The following is a 21,528-nucleotide window of genomic DNA, read 5'->3' as shown; positions in this document are numbered from 1 at the left end:
TATATATATTCCTTAAGTTCAAGTCTCCCAATTTTTTCTTACCCTAAATTAGTTTCTGGATCTATATATAATGTAATTTTATATCATAATGATAATTACTTTTTGATCTCAAGTCAATGAACAAACTATATCATATATAGGTGCAACCACAAAAACCAATTATTCTTTTGATTAAAAATATCTTGTAAAACATACTAAATAAATAATAAAATATATTGAAATTATGATTTTATTTAAATATTTTTTAATAAGATTAATAATTTTAATATATATATATATATATATATATATATATATATATATATATATATATATATATATATATATATATATATATATATATATATAATCTATTAACAATTATTCTAACAAAAATATTTTATTTTAAAATTTTAAAAAATAATAAATTCTAATATATATATACACAATTCTATGTATGATATATTTATTTAGAATAACTACTAAATATTTATTAAATAAATATAAAAATAAAGTACTAAATAGTAATAAAAAAATTATGATAATAAATTTATTTTAATATTTTTGATTTTATTCTAATAAATTTGATAATATATATATATATATATATATATATATAAAATAATAATATATTATAAATAGAATTATATATAAATTAAAATAATTAATCTTAATAAAAGATATTAAAATTATTAATTATATTAAAATATATAATATATTTTAATATCACCAAATTATTCTAATAAATAAAAAAGAAGAAGAATTCTATATATTTTAAATAAATAAAATTCTATATATAATTAAAATTATAAATCTTATAAATTTTTTTAAAATAAAATAATTTTTTTATAATATTTTATTACCTGTTATTTGAATAAAATTATTTAGTGAGTAAGTTAATATAAATATTGCTAAATATTATAAATATAATTAAAATTTATTAAGATAAGTAACAACAATAATATTTTTTTTAACATTTTTGTGTGGATTTTTCTTACGATAAATGGAGGTCAGGCTTAAGATAAGAATCAAACTATGGAGGGAAGTTATGGGATAAATTAGTATTTAATTAATTTAATTGATTGAGATAGGAATAAGTTAATTTGGAATTAATTCAAACAATTAATTATATACCCAAACAAGGAAGTGTTTAATTAGAGTACCTAATTTTTAGGAATGTCAATTTTTTACCAATCAAAATCAAATGGTAAAAAAATGTCAAATTTATTTATTAAGTAATAAAATTTTATTTATATATATATATATATATATATATATATTAACTTGTCAAAAAATATAAAATTTGTATAAAATAACAAAAATGTGAAACAACGTCAAATTTTTAGATAATTTTTTTCCCTAAATAGAATGTCAATTTTACCTACTAAATTGTAAGAAGGTGTCAAATTTATTTATTAAGTATCAAAATTCTATTTATATATATATACTTGTCAAAAAAAAAATATCAAATTTGTATAAAATTTGTATGAAACGTCAAATTTTTTGCTACATTTAATATCTACCTATTTTTATATATTTTTAATTTGTCACATTACTTTAATTATTTTTCTATTCAAACAAAATATTAAATTTTTTTTTTTTTTTTTTTTTTTTTTTTTTTTTTTTTTTTTTATCCCAACTCTTCATAATTTTCTTCTAGTTATTTAATTGTCTTCTATCTATTCAATTTCCTCATTTATAAAAAAATTGTATGTATTTTTCCTGAAATTTCTATTGATCTGATAGATAGAGTATGAGAATTTACTCAAGTCTCATCCTTTCATTATCTAGACTCGCTCCTCTGCCGAAACTCAACTCTTTACTACTATTTCCATTCACTAAGAATGTAATATCTAGGAGGAGATTTCGATCATTAACCTATCAATCAGGACCGCTTCGTGTAATTAGAAGCGAGAAAATTGATTCAAGCGATGAAAAAACATATGGGATTGAGTTGTTGGAGCGAACTAGATGCTATAGGAAAGCGGAAGTTAGAGATTTGTTTAAATAAGCGATGAAGAATATGGGAATTAAGACACCTCCTTTTGGGAACTGGATCTACCGACTGGGAAGTTTCCTCTTATTGGATGGAAGGAGTATGAGCTCGTGAGCTCGAGGTTATGCGCGATTTGGCTATCGTTGTAATTATTTGTTCTATTAATGGCGAGTAAAATTGACTAATTGATTAGTTTAAGAAGCATACAGTTAAATACAATCACAAAATTTGTTTCTACTTCTTTTTTGGAAGGTGGTAACAAAAAAGAAATGATTTGATGCAAATTATAATTTTATTTAAACAGTGGATTGAAACATTTATGATCAAAGAAAGACAAACCACCACACATACAAGCTGTTAACTGTTGGCTAGGGATAGAACTTTCCACCCAAGGTGGCAAGCTTTTTTATTATATTATATATATAGAGAGATATATCTATGGGCGGTTTTGGCTGCCGGGGAGCTTGTCCTTGATCTTATCCATGATTCCCTTCTTCTCATAGGGCTCTCCGGTGGTGGCCGAATACGGCGGCGCCGCCGTTCCCTGACCCTGATATTGATCCTGCTTACCAGGCAACTTCTCCTTAATCTTCTCTTTCAGCCCTTTCTTCCTCCTCCCTCCAAGTCCATCATCCTCCGACGAGCTCGAGCTGCCGGAACGACGCAAAATCCCTCCAGTTCCAGTTCCAGTGCCGGACATATAGTCACCTGTGGTGCCGGTTCCCATACCACCAGTTCCCATGCCTCCGGTCATCCCACCGGGCCTGTTGCCAGCATGACCATGCTGAACTGGGTTGCCATACTCGTCAGTCTGACTAACCGGGTTTCCATACTGAGCCATCTTTTGACAGTCTGATTTTGTATATGACTTTGTAAAAAGGATTTTTAGTGTATTGCAAGTTGATAAGATGAGAAAATAATGGGATTGGGATTCTTGATATATAGGGGGTCGAGAAGATAGAGATACGAACGGGGAGATTAAGTATAGCTACGTGCATGGCTTAAGAAGGGTACACGTATTCTCAGATGCAATGGAATTGCGCCACGTTGTAAATTATTATGACCACGTGTCATGTGTCGGCTTCAGATAATGAAGGATTTACTTCGAGTCTGCCAGCGCAAGACGATGAGTCAACATGATAGTCTTTACGCTAACGATTTCTATATATAATAATAATTTGAAACTATCATAAATTATTTTATATTCTAAACAAAGGAGCAAGCTATTATATATATAATTTGTATATGCTCGTATATATAGTTGAAATAAATCTGCCAATTCATTAACATTTATATATCTTTCATCTTGCCTCTCTTTTTATTGTCTACTATCTTGTATTGTGTGATCCTTAAATTAATGTCATTCATTTTGCAATAAAATTAAAGTTATGTGGAAAGTATGATTTAATATTTGCTATTGGCTATATATGATTCTAACTATCCATGTTTTTTTGAGAGAAATGGATGAAACACATATAAGCCTTAACAACTGAACTTCTTAATATTACAACTTTGATTTGATGATCTACCATGTACCTACTGTTTTATTGCATACACTTATATTACAATTTCGGCAGCTTAAAAACATCATCCTTTTCTTTCCGTTTCACTTATTTGAACTGCATTTGTATTGTGTGATTCTTGACTTAAATTTCTTATTTTAGTACATGGTTTGGACTCACCAATATTTATGTCTAACATCTAGCTAGTTGTACGCCTAGGTAGCGTTTGGTAGATGGTATTAATTATATAGGTATAAGTTGTAATGGGTATAAATTGTAAGGAGGTATTAAGATGTATAAATTATATAGGTTATTAGTGTTTGGTTGGGAATATAAAATATGTATAAATTATATAGGTTTTATTATTTTGTGTTTGGTTAGTGGTATAAGAAAGTAGTAAAAAATATAAAAGACTATTTTACCTTTATATTTATATAAATTATTTTTAATTATTATTTTAATATTTATCTTACAAATAGTTTTAATTATTAATTATATTAAAATTAATATTTGATTATTATATAAAATTATTTTTAAAATAAATAATACTATTATATGATTTAAATTATTTTATATATGAGTGTAAGCACTAGGGTGCCTATTTAACATGATTATTGAAATGGTGATCTAAAAGTCGATCGTACAGTCTCGGTCACTCTTTCCACACGCATTTCCTGCACAATGCTCCACTCCACATCTTCTTTCACATGTCATAAAACTTGTGATTGAGTTTTTATCTCACACAAGGACAGTGAGTCGATAGACCCAACAAACATTTAAAATAGGACATTAAATGACATTTATACTAAAGTGCATGCATGAGATAACTTATATAGTTATATAAATAAAACTTATATATTAATTAATATTTAATAATTATATTTAAAATTTTTGTATCATTATAAATATTTGTATTTTAAAAAAAAATTATAAATTAATTTTATATATAACTAACTATTATTTTTTAATTAAAATAATTAATATATTAAATATATATATAATTTTCACATTTAAATTTTTTACACTTAAAAAATATAAGTTTTTATTTATAGAGATAAATAAAATATATAAAATTAAATAATCAAATAAAAATAAGTAATTAAATATTTATTATTATTATTTAAATTAAAAAATTAAACATAGTTAAATATAAATAAGTATTTAGTTATAATTTTATATTATAATTATTATATTTTAAATATAATAAAGAAATTAAAATTTTATAATTTTATAAAACTAAATAATAAAAAATAAATATTAAAGATTATACATACTTGTAACTAGTAAAACTAGTTACTATATTATACATGTTTGAAGGTATAAATTATACCTAATTAATCATGTAGATATAAATAACAATCAACCAAACAACAATGTTAAATTACTGTAGATATAATTATCCAAGTATACATTCTTATCCCTCACACCAAACATAGCCTTGACTTTTAACTTAAACTGGACAAGTGTTGTCATCTAATCATTAACCTTGTGTAAAGATTGTTAATAGTTATCTAATTAGATTTAATCACGTTAATGGATGCATCATAAATAAACACTAAAAAACATATTATAATTACTTCTTGTCAGATGCCAAATAGCCGTGAGATTTCTTCATGATTTTGCCGGATCGAGCTTTCGAGACACCGCCAGATATGAAGCTCTAGTGTTGCCTCTGTCCTGCGAATGTTGCCTATGTCCTTGGAAATGTAAAAATTCCTTACAATGTAATTGCATCATGGATTTAAAATTTTGGTGCTTTTATAATTTATCTCATGGTGGACTCTGTCGGCAGTATATGCTATTAAGAATTTATTTTGAAATCAGCTAAAGTATACTTAATGTGCTTCACATATTGAATAATTTTGAAGAAAATTATGTTAATTTATCTCAAATGCATTCAGTGCCTTTACTTTGAACCCCAGAATTTAGTCTTGTTGTTTGAAACCAAGACTTATAATAGTACCTTGTATATATAGGGTTTGATAAGTAATTAAAAAACTTTTTCTGTTGATGATGTTTAGTGCACCAGTAACTTTCTTTGATTTGAATAGATATATAGAACATGACTTTGTCTTGAGATTTGGTACCTACCTAGCTAGGAGTTCTTCTATATTATTATGGCATTTGTTTCTTCTTTTAGGAGGTGCTATGAAACTTACTGATGTCGGAGAATTATGAGTTCATATTATTTGTGTTTGGTTTTGACCTGAAGTTGTTTTTTCCAATGATGAAAAGATGGAACCTGTAGTTGGAATTTTAAGAATTCCATCAAGTTTCTTTTTAAGTGGAAGTGAGTATTATATTTTATTTCTCTTTTAGTTGGTTCTAATTAATTGCCTTCAATCATTTGTTAACCTTTCAAGTATGAAGGTGATTTAATAGTAAAAATTGTGGTAGTTATGAATGACAAGATCATGTTCTACACTAAGACAGACATTGGACTTGACTGAGCTGAATGGAGAAGTGAAATTTGACCCAATAAAATTATGCTGCTAAGCATATTGCATCTGTCCCAAAAGAAGACCCAAGTTGAGACTACAGAATAAGACTACTAAAAATATAATGAATCCATTTATGTGACAATGTGCCATCTTATTTAGGATATTTGAGCTAGCTAGCTAGCTAGCTATATCATATGTTGGTTTAGGTATGTATATACACAAATATTTTTCATATTTTGTTTAGGTAAGTCAAATCGTGCACAATAAAATCATTCAAATGCCCAGGGATCAACAATGACTAATTTTAACATTTGATCTTGTAAACACGATAATTCTTTTTTTAAGGAGAAAATGATAGAAACTTGCATAGTATTACAAATTTATTTAAAAAACTTATTCTAATAAATTTTAAAAACATTTAAAACAGTGCGAATAAAACATTAAGATGAAAGACAAACAACCACGTGATAACCTGTTGTTTGCTAGGCTAGGCTAGGCTAGGCTAGAGATAGTACGCGTACTTTCCAAGTTCCAACCACAACCAAAGTGGCAAGTTTTATTATCTTACTTATTTATATGATCATATCTATGGGTGGCCGCAGGGGAGCTTGTCCTTGATCTTGTCCATGATTCCTTTCTTCTCATAGGACTCTCCGGTGGTGGTGGTGGTGGCCGAGTACGGCGGCGTTGTAGTCGCCGCCGTGCCCTGACCCTGATATTGATCCTGCCTCTGCCCACTTGGCAACTTCTCCTTAATCTTCTCTTTCAGACCTTTCTTCCTCCTCCCTCCAAATCCATCATCCTCCGAGGAGCTCGAGCCGGTACGACGCAAAATGCCTCCACCAGAGCCATGACGGTCCTGTTGCTGCTGGTGTTGACCCATTAATCCACCTCCTCCTCCGATACCAGTTCCCGTCTCGCCGGGCATATAGTCACCCATGGTTCCGGTGCCAGTTCCCATGCCGCCGGCTCCATGGCGTTCCTGTTGCTTCTGGTGTTGACCCAATAATCCTCCTCCGATGCCAGTTCCCGTGCCGGACATATAGTCACCCATATTTCCGGTGCCGGTTCCCATGCCGCCAGCTCCATGACGATCCTGTTGCTGCTGGTGTTGGCTCATCAATCCTCCTCCTCCGATGCCAGTTCCCATGCCGCCGGCTCCATGGCGATCCTGTTGCTTCTGGTGTTGACCCATCAATCCTTCTCCTGTTCCTCCTCCGATGCCAGTTCCCGGGGTGGAGATATAGTCACCAATGGTGCCGGTTCCAGTTCCTATGTCGCCGGCTCCATGGCGATCCTGTTTCTGCTGGTGTTGGCCCATCAATCCTCCTCCTGTTCCAGCTCCTCCTCCGATGCCAGTTCCAGTTCCAGTGCCGGACATATAGTCACCAATGGTGGCTCTTCCGGTTCCCATGTCGCCGGCGCCATGGCGGTCATGTTGCTGCTGGTGTTGACCGGCCATCAATCCTCCTCCTCTTGTTCCTCCGATGCCAATTTCCATGTCCCCGGGCCTGTTACCAGTACGACCTTGCTGAACCGGGTTTCCATACTCATCAGTCTGACGAATCGGGTTTCCATACTCATCAGTCTGGCTGCGAATGGGGTTTCCATACTCATCAGTCTGGCGACCGTACTCTGATCCATGCTGAGCCATCTTCTTGACCGTCTGATTATATAAATGACTTTGTAGAAATGATTTTTAGTGTATTGCAAGTTGATAAGATGAGAAAATATTGGGATTGAGATTTTGGTTATATAGGGGGCGAATAGAGAGAGAAATCTAGATGGGAGAGATTAAGTGTAGTTACGTGTATAGCATAGGAAGAGAACACGTATTCTCACATGCAATGGAATTGCGCCACGTTTTAAATTTATGATAAACTATTGTGACATGTGTCATATGTCCGGTTACAGATTATGCTGAGTTTACTTCGACTCTGCCAGCACAAGACCATGAGTCAACATGATAGCTTTCTGTATATAACTTGATTATGATTTTTTTTTTTTTAATATATATATTTATATATGTGTTTTTCTCTTTCTATTATTAGAAAGCAAAACAAAATTATTTCTTAAGGAGGTTTATCCTGTTTGAGAAAATAAACGTTTATCTTCCAAGGCACTAAACTAACTCAAACTATTGTAATTTTTAATTTTTTTAATTATATATTAATATTTAATATTGTAACTTAATTATTTAATAAAATAATTTAAATATATATATTTTTTATTTATAACGGTTAAAATTAAGATTATATAAATAAACTATTTTTAAATGATTGTATTTTTAACTTTTAATAAAATTAAAAATTCTAATTTATATATAAATTTATTTATAATACATTTTATTTATAATAATTATTTAAATATTTATTAAATAAATACTAATCAATTATTTTAAGATAATGATTAATCTTATTTAACAAATTCAAACTAAAATAAATGTTACAAACTATTTTATTCTAAAATAAGTGAAATGAATCATGTTTAAATAATTATTTTAAATAAAATATATTATAAATAAATTTATATATACATTAGAATTTTTAATATTACTAAAAAATTTATTTAAATATAATTTATTTGAAATTATCCTTAACTTTAATAATTATAAATAAACTATATATTAAAATTTAAATTATTAATCTCATTAAAAAAAATTACAATATTAAATTATTTTATTAGATAACACTTTTAAAAAATTGAAGTATAAGAGTCTCCATATATGGCAAACCAATAACAGTTTTAATATTTGATGTGTTATCTATGACACATTTTTTTTTCTTCAATTTATTATATACAATATCTCTAATACATAACTATATTTAACAACTCTATCCAAGTCGGTCAAATAGCTATTCTTCCCAAACATTTACTGGTCTATAATATGAATGACAACAGATACCTTAAATTATCGGGACAATGAAATATTCGTCCCCAAATTTATTTTTTATTTTAGGTTTTGACTTAATTTCTATCATGTGTATCATTATTTTTGTTACCATTTTCGATTTGTCGGTACAACATTTTTGATTTGTCGGTACACAATTTTTGACGCGTATTCCATTTCACGATTAAATATTATAAGATTTTAAAAGTTAAAAAAATAATATATATATATAACTAAATTAAATAATAAATAATTTTAAAATTAATAATATTAAAATATTAAAAGAAAATGAAAATGTTACTTATCCATGTACTTGTGTTAAAGATTTTGAAGAAGGTAATAATTTTGATGTTAAAATGAAGACTGAAAAAGAATTAAAGAGTAAAGTTTGAATATAAAATGTGATCATAGAGAAATAATATTTTGTTATTAATAAGAAATAAATTATATTTTCATAAAAAAATATGATTAGGGAGTGAGTAAAGTTTAAATAAATGATATATTGTGTTGTTTCTCGTGACCATGTTAAAGTCTTGATAAGTCTTAATAAAATAATTATTTTATTTTTAATATTATCGTAATTGAGTATTGAGTTTGAGTTTCACACGTTTCTCATTCTCAACTAAGAACCTGATCGAATAACCTCCTTTCTCTCCGATATCGTCTCTGATGTACAAATATTTATTGTCGTCCTAGTCTAAAGTTGAGTTTTGCTAAAAATTAGTTTTTAAATATATTTTCTTTTATAAAAATAGTATAGTCGAATGAAATACAATATTGTGCTTATTTTATGAATGATTATTTTTAATTTAAAAATGTTTAATTTTAATAAGTAATTTTCTTAATATTTGATGAAACTGGAAATGGAAATAAGTTGATTTTGAAGATAAATTTAGTTATCCAAATATGTCATTTAGACTTTTTTTTTTTTTTTTTTTTTTTTTTAATAAAAAAATTAAACAATATTATAATTGAACGATTTGCTAAAAGACAATTAGAAGTCTAAACGGTATTGACACGGAAGGATCACTATGATAAAACATAATATAAATGATTTTTTTCTTTCTATTTATCAATAATTTTTCTATTCTCTTTATTACTAATTTATTTTTTATTTTTTAACTAATAATTTATCCCTTCATTTATTAATTTATAAATATATATTTATATATTTTTGTTACTTAACTTATTTATTTATATTATTTTAGAGTAATAATAGGATAATAATAAATCAAATAACAATATATATATATTTTAATATATATAATATATATTTAAGAGAATAACAAAATTAAATATAAAATTCTTAATTGTTTTTTTAATTAATTATATTTTCGGTTAATAATTTATTTATTTTAAAAATAAGTAATAATAAAAAAAATAAAATAAATAAAATAAATTAAATATATATATATATATATATATATATATATATATATATATATATATATATGATGTTTTCTTTTTCACTTTAATTTTTCATTTTCTTATGAAATATATTATAAACTCAATGAATTATCATTAACTAACTCACAATGTTATAATTGATTGAATCATTTTAATAATTAAGAAATTGTCTCTTGGTCTAATTTCAAATAAATTTAATAACAAATTTTTTTTATAATACATTTAAAATTATAAAAAATTATATATATATATATATAATAATATATATATTAATAATTTTAAAATATTATTTATAATAGTTTTTTTAATATTATTTTTTATCATAAATTACTAAATATATTTTTTAAATATTAAACAATTAAAGAATTAAAAAAATATTAAATGCATTTATGGTGCCATGTACATTCTATAATTAAATAAATAGAAATTCTTAAACGTCTTATTCATTTGGTGACATGTGACATGTATAATGACAAATTATTTACTGCTTCGCTACTGCAACTGTTTCGCTCTTCATGTCGTTACTCAAATAAAAATAAGAGCTATAGAAAGGTTAAAAGATATAACTTATAATATTTATTTTATTTTAAAAGAAGAATAAAGCCAAACACCTAAAAAAAACTCTGTTTATGCTATCGAGTTGTTATATTAAGATTATACATCTATAAAGTCTTAAAGAGAGACAAACAAGAACTCTGGTTTTTATATAACTCTGTTTGCTACAAAACAAGATGATGCCAATGGTTTTTTGAGTGGATTTAAAGAGAAGAACACATGAGAATACCTTTTTGCACTTATGGCATCAAAATATTTCATGAAGTATAGGGGGTGGTTGAATTGGGTATTTACTATGTGATTCATGGTTTTGAGGTTTCTTCTAGGAAAATTCGTGCATTAATATTTATTTTACTTATAGATATGAGAGGTATCCAGACATAAAATAGTTGAAATTATGGATGGCATTGGCAATGGGTACGGGTATGTCTTATACCCTTGAGTACCCGCTGAGTTCGGATATTATAAATCGGGTTCGGGGTCGGGTATGGAAAAGGAGAAGGTACCTGATCGGAGATGGGGAATGTGCGAAACCCAAATCCATACCCGACAATATTAATATTTAAAGTATTTTTTTATTATTAAAACTTAACGTGACTTTTCAAAATTTTTATCATTACAAATATATCTATGATACATCATTTAAATTGATCTTATTCACATTTTACTCAAAATATCATCATGAATACACTCCACTCCATCTTTAAATTTTTTTTTGTATATCTAAGAAAATATTTCTCTACAAAAATCATTATCTTCAACTTTACTTTAATAACACAACATTGCATGCTTTCTCTCATCATTTTTCATATCTAATTTTTAATTTTTTTTCTCAACTTTCATTTTTTTTCACTCTAGTTTATATTCTTCAACATCTACCAAATAAATATGTAGGTATGTAATGTTTTTATTTATATTTTTAATATTTCAATATTACTAATTTTAAAATTATTTATTAAAATTATGTTTTTTTATAATCTCATAATTAGTTTTTTAATTGGGTGATAGGGTACCCATCGGGGATCGGGTAACCGACAAATTAGGGATGGAGATAGAAGTAGAGATATATGTCAGGTTCGAGTATTAAAATATAAATCGGGTTCGGGAATAGGTACTTCACTACCCGATGGGTAAGGTACCTGTTGCCATCCCTAGTTGAAATATTACCACAAATATTTGGTGGAAGGTGTTTTATTTATACTCATTTGTTATTACATTTTAATCATTCAAACTATAATCTGAAACAATATTATATTTATTAAAAAAAATTAAATGATTTAATTATCATTAACTCGAATAAGTAGTTACAAATAAAAAATTAAATAAAAAAATAACATCATTAAAATTAAAACAACTAAGTGAAAAGGTAAATGTTAAATAATATGATAAATTTGTAAAATCTAAAATTATAATGAAGAAGAACCAACAATCTTGTAATTTTTGTAGGATAACTCCAAAGCATTTCATTTTCCCCAATCTTCTCTTCTCTGCTAAATCTTTTCATTTGTTCATTCATAATGAATCTCTCAATGACGGCGACGAGCTCAGACTCCAAATCAACAATATACAATTACAGGTGCAAATAATGTGAGCCTTAACAGTTAGACGAGTCGAAGGACTTTAGTTTCTTTGTGATTTCTTTGAGAATCTCTCAATGACGGCGACGAGCTCAGACTCCAAATCACCTCTCACATCCTTAAGAAATTAGTTCTAGACTTGGAACTAGATAACCTCATCCTTTCTTCAACATTAGGTACCTTCCATATATATGTTTTCAAAATAGTTAAATTGTTTGGTTATTACAGTGTATGTGAGCCTTCAATATTTTTCCGATCTAACAATGTCTCTAATTTTTCTCGCGACCTACAATTCTCTAATGATTTACCGCATTTAATAAATTCCTCTTTTCCTTTACGATTAAACAATAATTACTTATTTCTTTGAGTTATATATGTACGGTGTTACCATTATAAACATGTCTACCTATTTCAATATCAAAACAACAATATCACGGTAAACATGTCTACCTATTTCAGTGGGCTTATTTTGATATACAAAGAAAGACCATAGTGTTTATTCTTATGTGGATGTAGTTTTACTAAATATTTGTTGATATTAGTAAGACTTATTTGATCTCTATTAAAATAGACAATTTGTTTAGGTCAAATAGTTACTATTTTCAATATTGTTTAGAACACATAATTTTATTTCTCCAAACATATATATACTACATCTATCTAATGTACTAATGCTTTGATTTAAGTTACCAAATTCGATACTTGATGTTGAATTTTATTTATGACTCGTGTTTATTCTTAGTGCTTAAGATAACTTAGATATTGTTAATTGATTGTTTTAATTTGTTTTCATTATGTAATGATGTTTCTTTACTACTTCTATTGTGTGTTACTTTAGCGTTACAATAATTAATGACATTATGTTTTTAAAAGTAATACAAATATAAGAAATATATATGACTTTAACTTAAAATTAAGAATATAATCTACTTCAATCTTCGTTCAAACTAACAATAACTTGTTGTTTACTAAAATATGCCGATATTGTATAATATACTTATAATAATTTTGAAAAATCGTAACAAAATTAATTTAGTGATATTTTTAATATTATTGAAAACTTTATTATAATTTCATTTGTTTTAGATCTATTATCTATACACGAAAATTAATTTCTTCATATTTATAATATATTATTAATCCAATTGCATATCAATTTAGTGCATCTAAACCTTATTTAATTTTATTTATTTTGTAGAACATGGTATATTATTATTAATGGATGATAACAGTTTAGTACAAGTAAAAAAAGATTACTTCTTAATGTGATAACTCAAACCAATATTGTAATTGTGAATTGGTTTCAAGAACAACAACCTATACCAAGAGTTTCACAATATGACACTGAGGGAAATAATACATTAAGAAAAATATTGTCAAAAAGATTATATGGAGAGAAAGACAAGACTTGTTTTGACTTATTACGTTTCACAAAATACGGTTTTACTATTTTTTTATGAATTTCTGCGTAAAAAGTGTTTACACGATAATAGGCTAATAGCAAAGTGATCGTTGAAGAATTTGTAGCCATGTTTTTTCTTGTACTAGGACATGGAGTAAAACTTTGGGTACTTGGAGATAACTATATTCGTTATTTAGAGACAATTAGTAGGTGCTTTCATGAAGTACTACGATTGATTCTCAATTTAAGTAATTAAGGATTTTATAAGATTACCTAATCAAGTTGGAATATTGATGAGAATGATCATAAATGGAGGTGGTTCAAGGTTAGTACCAAAATTAAGTTTGACGTATATTTGTAGATTAATTTTGAAATTATATAGTTTGATTTTAAATTTGTTAGGATTGCCTTGGAGCTTTAGATAGAGCACATGTTGAGATGACTATTACACTTAAGGATCAAAGTAGATATCGAAATAGGAAACAACAGCTTTAGATAGAGCACATGTTGAGATGACTATTACACTTAAGGATCAAAGTAGATATCGAAATAGGAAACAACAGATAACAACTAATGTTTTTGGAGTATGTGATAGAAAGAGTTTGAAATTTCTTTATGTTCTTCCAGGATGAGAAGATTCATCATCAGATTCAAAAGTTTTACGAAGTGCATAATGAGAGAAATGGATCAATTTCTTGTGCCGACTTGTATTGATTTTTAAATTTTATTTATATTATTAGCATTAAGAACATACTAATAAATTTGAATTTTATTTAGGAAGTTATTATCTAGTTGATGCTAGATAAGCAAATACTCCAGAATTTTTAGCTCCTTATCGTTCTACTCGTTATTACCTAAATGAATGGTCGAGTCATGGCAATCGTCCTTCTAACTATATGAAATTATTTAACCTACGACACTCTTTAGAAAGATATTCAGTAGAGGAACATTTAGATTGATGAAAAAATGATGGGCAGTATTTCGTCAACAATTATTTTTTGTACTAATACACATGCGGTTTTTATACACTAGTAAAAAATTAATTATTAAGGAGATCAATAACCCTCGGAGAAAGGTGAAATGCCTTCAGTGATAATCTTTCCCGAGAGTGATAAATGCTCTTGTGTCTCGGTGATATAACTGTCGGTGAAAAAAAAAGATTTGCGAGGGCGTATGTAGCCTTTAGTGATAACTGTAAATTATTTGCGAGAGCATGAAAAAAACCCTCTATGATAACTGAATATTATTTGGAAGGGCATGAAAAGCCCTCGGTGATACTGTCCATTATTATTCCTCACATCAATCCTAATAATAAATAAACAAATTGATGATTGGATAATTAAGTCAGTTAGGATTAGATTTTAGGTTTTACCTTTTAGCATCAGATTTCCACTGAGCTTTAAGTCTTTCATCCAATCTATCTTTAGCGACCCTAGCTACACCTCCAAGCTCTTCAACTTGATAAATCTGGTTAGTTGTGCTTCTCTACTGTATATATTATCCAGATTCAATCACTAATTATAATCAACAACAACTAACTAGAAGAATTATAATTAGAAGAATTACCGGGGCAAAGCTATTATGAGATGCGAAATTACTCGAATACAAACAAAAAGAAGATCTACTTGTTGATCCAACTGTTCCAATCGCTAAATCAGAGAAATCGACTCCAGTATGATGAAATCGTCGCCTCCGAGCACTTTCAACTCCATGAAGCATGCCGCTCATTTCTTAATCAACGATATTAAAGAAAAACAAATAGAAAGCTGATTAATGTAACAACAGGTTTAAGCAATTGACGGAAATACTCTGTCTGTAAAAGAAAATCATTAACCATATTAGCATTCATGAACACTAAACTAAACAAATTCATTTGAGAAATTGAATTTCACTAACTTGACAATCTTCAAGAGCTTGAAAACAATAGAAGAAATGCTGGTCTAAAATCATTAGATGTTCAACATTTGTTGTTCAAATTGCCTTAACCAAAACCTAAAGATAAAACAGAAAAACAGAATCTTGCGAGATTGAACCACATAAAAAAGAATTAATCATTGAATTGATAGATTTTCTATAAATTATAGCCTAACACTCACAGTTGGCCTTCAAAGAAAAGAAATCAGATATCACATAGGAAAAAGAAAGACAGAAACACACCAGAAAAATCTACAAACATATATCAATTTTAAGATTCAAAAGACTTCCACAAAAACTCAAAATTTTCAATCACTGTAATTATATATAATCAAATTTGAGAGGGTTGATTCCTACATAGAAAGACAGAGAGAAAAACAACTCCTTTCTCCATTAGAATTTGATTAGAAATAAGAATATATATAACGATAATCAACTCAATAAGTGGATGAATCAGAATGAGAGATGAAAGTATACCTAACCCGTTGATTAGGGTTGGCTCTGTGGCTGTCCAAGGGAGAGAGGAATCGACAACCTCTTCTTCCTGGGAGTTTCGTGTTCGTCGGGGAAATCGGCGAGCTTACCTGATCGAAGATTCCGCTTAAAGCTTGGAGAATCGGAAACGGAAGAAGCTTAGAGATCACGCGCCGGTGGAAGAGAGATAGAAAGAAGAAAAAAGGAAGAAAAGAAAATAAAAGAATCTGTTTTAGGGAAAATTAGAAGATATCAACGAGGCATCGTTGATAATTTTTTAATAGAAATTCACCGTAAGCTGATACCAATGGCCCTCAGAATTATTAATTATCTGTGTGAAAGTGAAGAGCTGCTCTCCACAGTGAGAGCGAAGTGCTCCTCTCGGTAAAATATTTATTTCCGAGAGTTTTCAATCGGTTCTTTTCCTCGTAATTACACCTTTTCCATTAAAATATTTATTTCCGAGAGTTTTTAATCGGTTCTTTTCCTCGTAATTACACCTTTTCCACTAGTGATAACATAATTATAGGAATTGGTCATATTATTTTTTTTACATAGATACACAAATATTTGTCTCAATAATTTATTTATTTGAATGACAAGTTCGTATTATTAATGTTTGTTGTGTTCTTCATAACTACATACGCGAGTGTAGACACCTTATTTCTACACCCTGTGTATCCAATAAATAACCCGATCATGCTTGTTTATTGGATCGGAAAAATAAAAACATAAAAAAAGATCTTTGGAAAACTGATTTAGAAAAGCTTGAAAAACAATGATTCAAACGACAAATTCCAAAAATGCAAATGCATGAGTGCCTCTTAGCTTCAAAATGACCGGCACGAAAATGTACCAAAGGGTAATTTTGGAGCCCGTTTATGGGTTAAACCACTATTTTTCATAACGACTCGATTTCCGGAACTCGTGACACATTCATATCATTCGTTTTGAAAAATTATGAATTTTGAGTATAATATTGCTATTTGTAATTGTGTGCAAAAGATGTTCGAAAAGATGAAAAACCGAAAAAAATGAGTCAAACTGGTGAATCAACTCATGAACCGGCGAGTCAACTCGGGTCAAAGGGGAGTCAAACGCGGGTCAACCAATTAGAGGAGGGATTTGACCACCCATTTGAATTTTGTTAAGATTGGTGGATTATTTGAAAAAATGAGATTTGTCCAAAAAGAGAAGGTGGACTTGAACTCTTAGAATTTCATTAAGCCTATAATGATTTAAAACTTCAAAAATTCTCCTTGGCTTCAATATTTGACGAAATTTGATCATTTTTGGTGTTTTGAAAAGGGGGATGAGTCATGTACAAAGGCTATTTCAGCTCAATTTCATGTTGGGGTCTTCTAGCTTGACGAAATATCGACATGAATGAAATGTGTTTAAATAAAGATCAATGTAGACACCTCTTCACTCAAAATTTATAACTAGAGTTATAGTTGGTGGATTTGAGTGATTCAACTTGGGTTAGGAATTCAATCCATGCATCATTCAAATGGAGCCGGTCCCAAACCATGGCTCGACATTTAGAGCACTTGCCCAGTTAATGCAAGTGAACGTTTGAATCCTAGGGGTTATCTGGAGGAAGGTTACACTTTAAAAATTAATATCTTTCAATTCACTTGGCCATTTTGGGTGAATGAGCTATCATTGGAAATTCTTTTGACTCAGCTTTCTAATGGTACCGAGTAGACCTCCTAGTTCGCTAACCTAGGTCGCCCGTAATAATATTCATACATGTGGTGACCTGTCTCTGTACAATCATTTTCCTGGTGAACACATACTTTATTTGTCGAAACTCAAAACGTGTGAGTTGTAGGAAAGACTCATGTATTTCCAATGCCTACTCGCTCATCCCGTGAGGAGCGCTGAGTCAAAAGTTGTGGGTGTTTGAGGTCTCGGGTGTCGAAACCGTAAGGATGTTGAAGATTAAATAAAAAATGAACTTTGAAAAATCATAACTTGGTCTTGGGGACACCGTTTGAGCTGATTCAAAGAGGGGGTTTAAGGTCGTTGGGTTGTGAGTCCACCATAAATATTTCAGGCTCATTGGGTCAAAAACTTGGCTTGGTTAACCCATTAAAGAAGAGGCTACTAAGTGTTAACAAAGGAAATGAGATTCAAAATATTAAAAAAAAAATAGAAAAGAAAGAATCTCATTTTTTTTTATACCGAGAGTACCCTTCTTATTAAAAAAAAAAAGAGTCCAGTTCAACGAAAAGGAGGTTTTTTGGTGGAGGATGGACAGTTACAGTGTAAAGGGTTCAGCAGTTCAATCTCATTTTTGATTTATTGATGGTTTATTGATTTGTTGAATTAGACTGTCTGTTGGTTAAATAATTAGCTGGTAGATGTTATGGTTAGGTTTAGTTTAGATTTAGATTTAGGATGAGATTAAATCTTATCTAATACACGTAGCGGCCGATTCTGCGATCCTGAAGCGAAAAAGATGACAGATCAAGCTTCGCTGGAAGATCTGAGATTCATACCAGAGATTCAATCCTCCTTCTGTTCCACGATGCTTGAATCCGAGGATGCTTGAGTAACTGTCGTGCGACGACGATAGCGAGGAGATCTGAAATGACAAGCGACGCTCTGTTTTCAGACGACGCCGGAGATAATCGGGAAAGAAGACAAAGGCGATTTTTTTTTTTGTTATTTCCAATTTCCTCAGCTCTTCTAAGAGTTTTAAAGAAGCCTTCGGGCCTTTTATTCTTTTAAAATAACTTAAACACTTTAATTTTGAATTAATTAATTAATTTGAAATTAAATTGGTCTCTGATTTCTTTTTTTATTTTGGTTGAACCCCAAATTTTTTTTCTCATTTAATTTTGATTTCAAACATTAAAAATTCCAAAATTAAATAATTTTCTTTAAGTTTGGTTTGTATATGGTATTTAACAAACAACTTAAAACGATGATTCAAATGTTCAAACATTTTTTAAATTGTTCAAATTTTTCCAAAATTCAAAAACATTATTTTTTTTAAAATTAAAAATTTTCTTGAAATTTAAAGGCACGTTTGAGAAAATTCAAAACTTTAAAAAGCTGTAACTTGAATTTCATTAGTCCAAAAATCAAAAGTGTAAGCTTCTAACAAATATTTTCAATGTTCATAAATATTTTTAGATTTTTTAAGTCCGTTTGAAAAAATATCTATCTCGATTCATATGAGCTTTCTAAAATTATTTTTGACCATCATATGAATTTTCGGAAATTTTGGAAATTATTTTTAAAAATTACTCGTTTTAATGTGTTATATTCGAAGTTTTCTCAACTTCTAAAATTTTAAAACAAAACACTTAGAATTTTTGATTAATTTATTTTACCTTCTTCGTTTCAAAGGAATAAAATTTTAAACTCTAATTTGAATCATCATCTTCTCCAATCCGTGATCATTTTTTCCTCGGGAATAGTTCCCAAGCTTTTCATTGTTTTTGATCTTGTCAATACCTCGTGAATATGATTAGTCCATTTACAAAAATGGTTAATGTTTATCACACAAGTAAAAGAGTTCTGAACTCAAAATGAGAACGTAATAATTCTTCAAACATCAACTGACCAATCATTTAGGAGTAAAGACTATCTATGAAGACATGCGTATATGACATAACGTCGTAGACCCTTTCCTAATACGTAACTAAACTCCAAACTCTTAAAACGAATCTCTGATTTTATTTTTTAGTTTATTTGAGAAGAAAACTAAAGTGACGACTCTAAAGTCAATTAAATCAATACATCCGTGAGTGAATCGATTTAAAACCTATACTATTTTAGAGAACTCTATTTTGGTTCCTCGCCCCTTTTCACTTTTTACGGGATGCAGAAGAATGTAAGTCAATGAGTTCTTTAACATATAGTTTGCCATAATACACGAAAAATATTTTATTTTAAAAAACAGTGCACGTGTCGAACCTACCTAAAAATCTCTCGTCTCCTACCGTGGGAGCACGCGAGGAAGGTAATAATGAGGTTGATAATTTTTGGATCGCACAAACTTCCCTTAAAGACGGGGTGATTTTTTAGGGGAACGAAAAAACGCGTACAGTGATATTGCAAAAGAAATGGATTATCCCTTGTTACATGAGGTTGATTGTGATTTGACACAACAATCAAATGAAGTATTTGATGTAGACTATGAAAATTTCATAACTAAATGTACAAGGTGGTAATCAATGGACAAATTTAGAGATAATATGGAAAGGGAGATGTATAACCAATATCAAGTTAGGAGTGGTAGAACTTAGTTACGGGTTGTTAGTGGATTTATATCTACTTGAACATTTTTTTAATTTATGTTAAGCTAGTATAATTGCGGTGATGTGTATATTCTATTATCAAATGATATAAAATCTTTGTTAGTGTCTTTTCTAATCAATCTCATACTTTGACTATCTATTTTGAAAAGATAGAGAGAATGAAGACTAAATCTTATCTCAAGTAGACATCAATGATGGATAATGTGCTAACAAATGTATTGCTTGAGCAACATAATTTGGGAAATCATTCTCCTTACGGATGGAAATCTGTTGCATATGCTGCCGTGGTTTAGGGCCGACCCTAAAGATTGGAGGGCCAAATGCAAATTTGAATTTTGTGTCACATAAAACTATAAATATTTTTTTTAGAATTAATAATTATAAATTAACAAAATATATATCCGAATAGAGGAAAAACGTCTCCCACTTATATTATCCTTAGAAAACTTATCTTTAAAATCTTAATAGTACCGTTGAGCTAACATTATCTTTTTTGAATCATTGATATTTCCCCACAATCTTGGATCATAGTTAACATCAACATCCTTTTCAAATTCAAACTTATGTTTAAATTCTTAGTTAACACATTTATCCTCAATATTAACATTTATAGTCATGGGTTGTTCAAGTATCTCATCTCCAATCCTATCATTTTCTTCATTATCCACTTCATCCTCAAGATTACTAATAGGTTGTTCCAATACTTTATCTCATACGTACTCTTACACTATCATTTTCTTCATTTCCATCTTGACTCAAAGGTAAAGAACTTTGATTTTTTACAATGAACAATTTAGAAATTGAACACACTAATGATTTTGTTGTTGTCTCATGCCGTTTCTTGATATTTATTTTACAAGCACATGACTCATATTTTCGATCTTTATCATTTATATTATTTTTGTCATTTAAACCTAAAATATTTAAACCAATTTATAAATTCTAAAGTTAATAATAAATTAATGCATTAAGTAAGATTATTTAATTATATCTAAACTTCAAAAAGAAAAAAAAACTTAGTGATATGTTTTTCGTAATTTTGAAGCATTATATTGATGATATATGGTCTGATTTCTCCACAATAAGAAAATATAATCATATATATTTTAAAGTGATA

General features: G+C 28.7%; 3 protein-coding genes across 3 annotated transcripts; all 3 read right to left on the bottom strand.

Annotated features, from left to right (window-relative positions):
• Window positions 1-2,346: 2,346 nt before the first annotated feature.
• LOC124921555 (abscisic acid and environmental stress-inducible protein TAS14-like) lies at window positions 2,347-2,831 on the bottom strand. The gene has a single exon (XM_047462231.1). It carries the CDS (start codon window positions 2,814-2,816, stop codon window positions 2,412-2,414), a length of 405 nt encoding a protein of 134 aa, XP_047318187.1. The 5' UTR covers window positions 2,817-2,831; the 3' UTR covers window positions 2,347-2,411.
• A 3,658-nt stretch (window positions 2,832-6,489) lies between these two features.
• Window positions 6,490-7,594, bottom strand: LOC124921554 (dehydrin Rab18-like). Its single transcript, XM_047462230.1, has one exon. It carries the CDS (start codon window positions 7,570-7,572, stop codon window positions 6,505-6,507), a length of 1,068 nt encoding a protein of 355 aa, XP_047318186.1. The 5' UTR covers window positions 7,573-7,594; the 3' UTR covers window positions 6,490-6,504.
• Window positions 7,595-14,948: 7,354 nt separating this feature from the next.
• LOC124931488 lies at window positions 14,949-16,223 on the bottom strand. Its single transcript, XM_047471970.1, has 4 exons — window positions 16,141-16,223; window positions 15,316-15,479; window positions 15,122-15,234; window positions 14,949-15,054 (listed from the first exon to the last, which is right to left on the bottom strand). The coding sequence occupies exons 2-4, from the start codon at window positions 15,475-15,477 to the stop codon at window positions 14,949-14,951; spliced, it is 381 nt and encodes a 126-aa protein (XP_047327926.1). The 5' UTR covers window positions 15,478-15,479; window positions 16,141-16,223.
• Between the last annotated feature and the right edge of the window lie 5,305 nt (window positions 16,224-21,528).

Source organism: Impatiens glandulifera, chromosome 1, assembly GCF_907164915.1.
Source record: "Impatiens glandulifera chromosome 1, dImpGla2.1, whole genome shotgun sequence".
Lineage (NCBI taxonomy): Eukaryota > Viridiplantae > Streptophyta > Magnoliopsida > Ericales > Balsaminaceae > Impatiens > Impatiens glandulifera.
The sequence above is the reverse complement of the archived record's forward strand: the minus strand, read 5'-3'. Positions and strand labels throughout refer to the sequence as shown.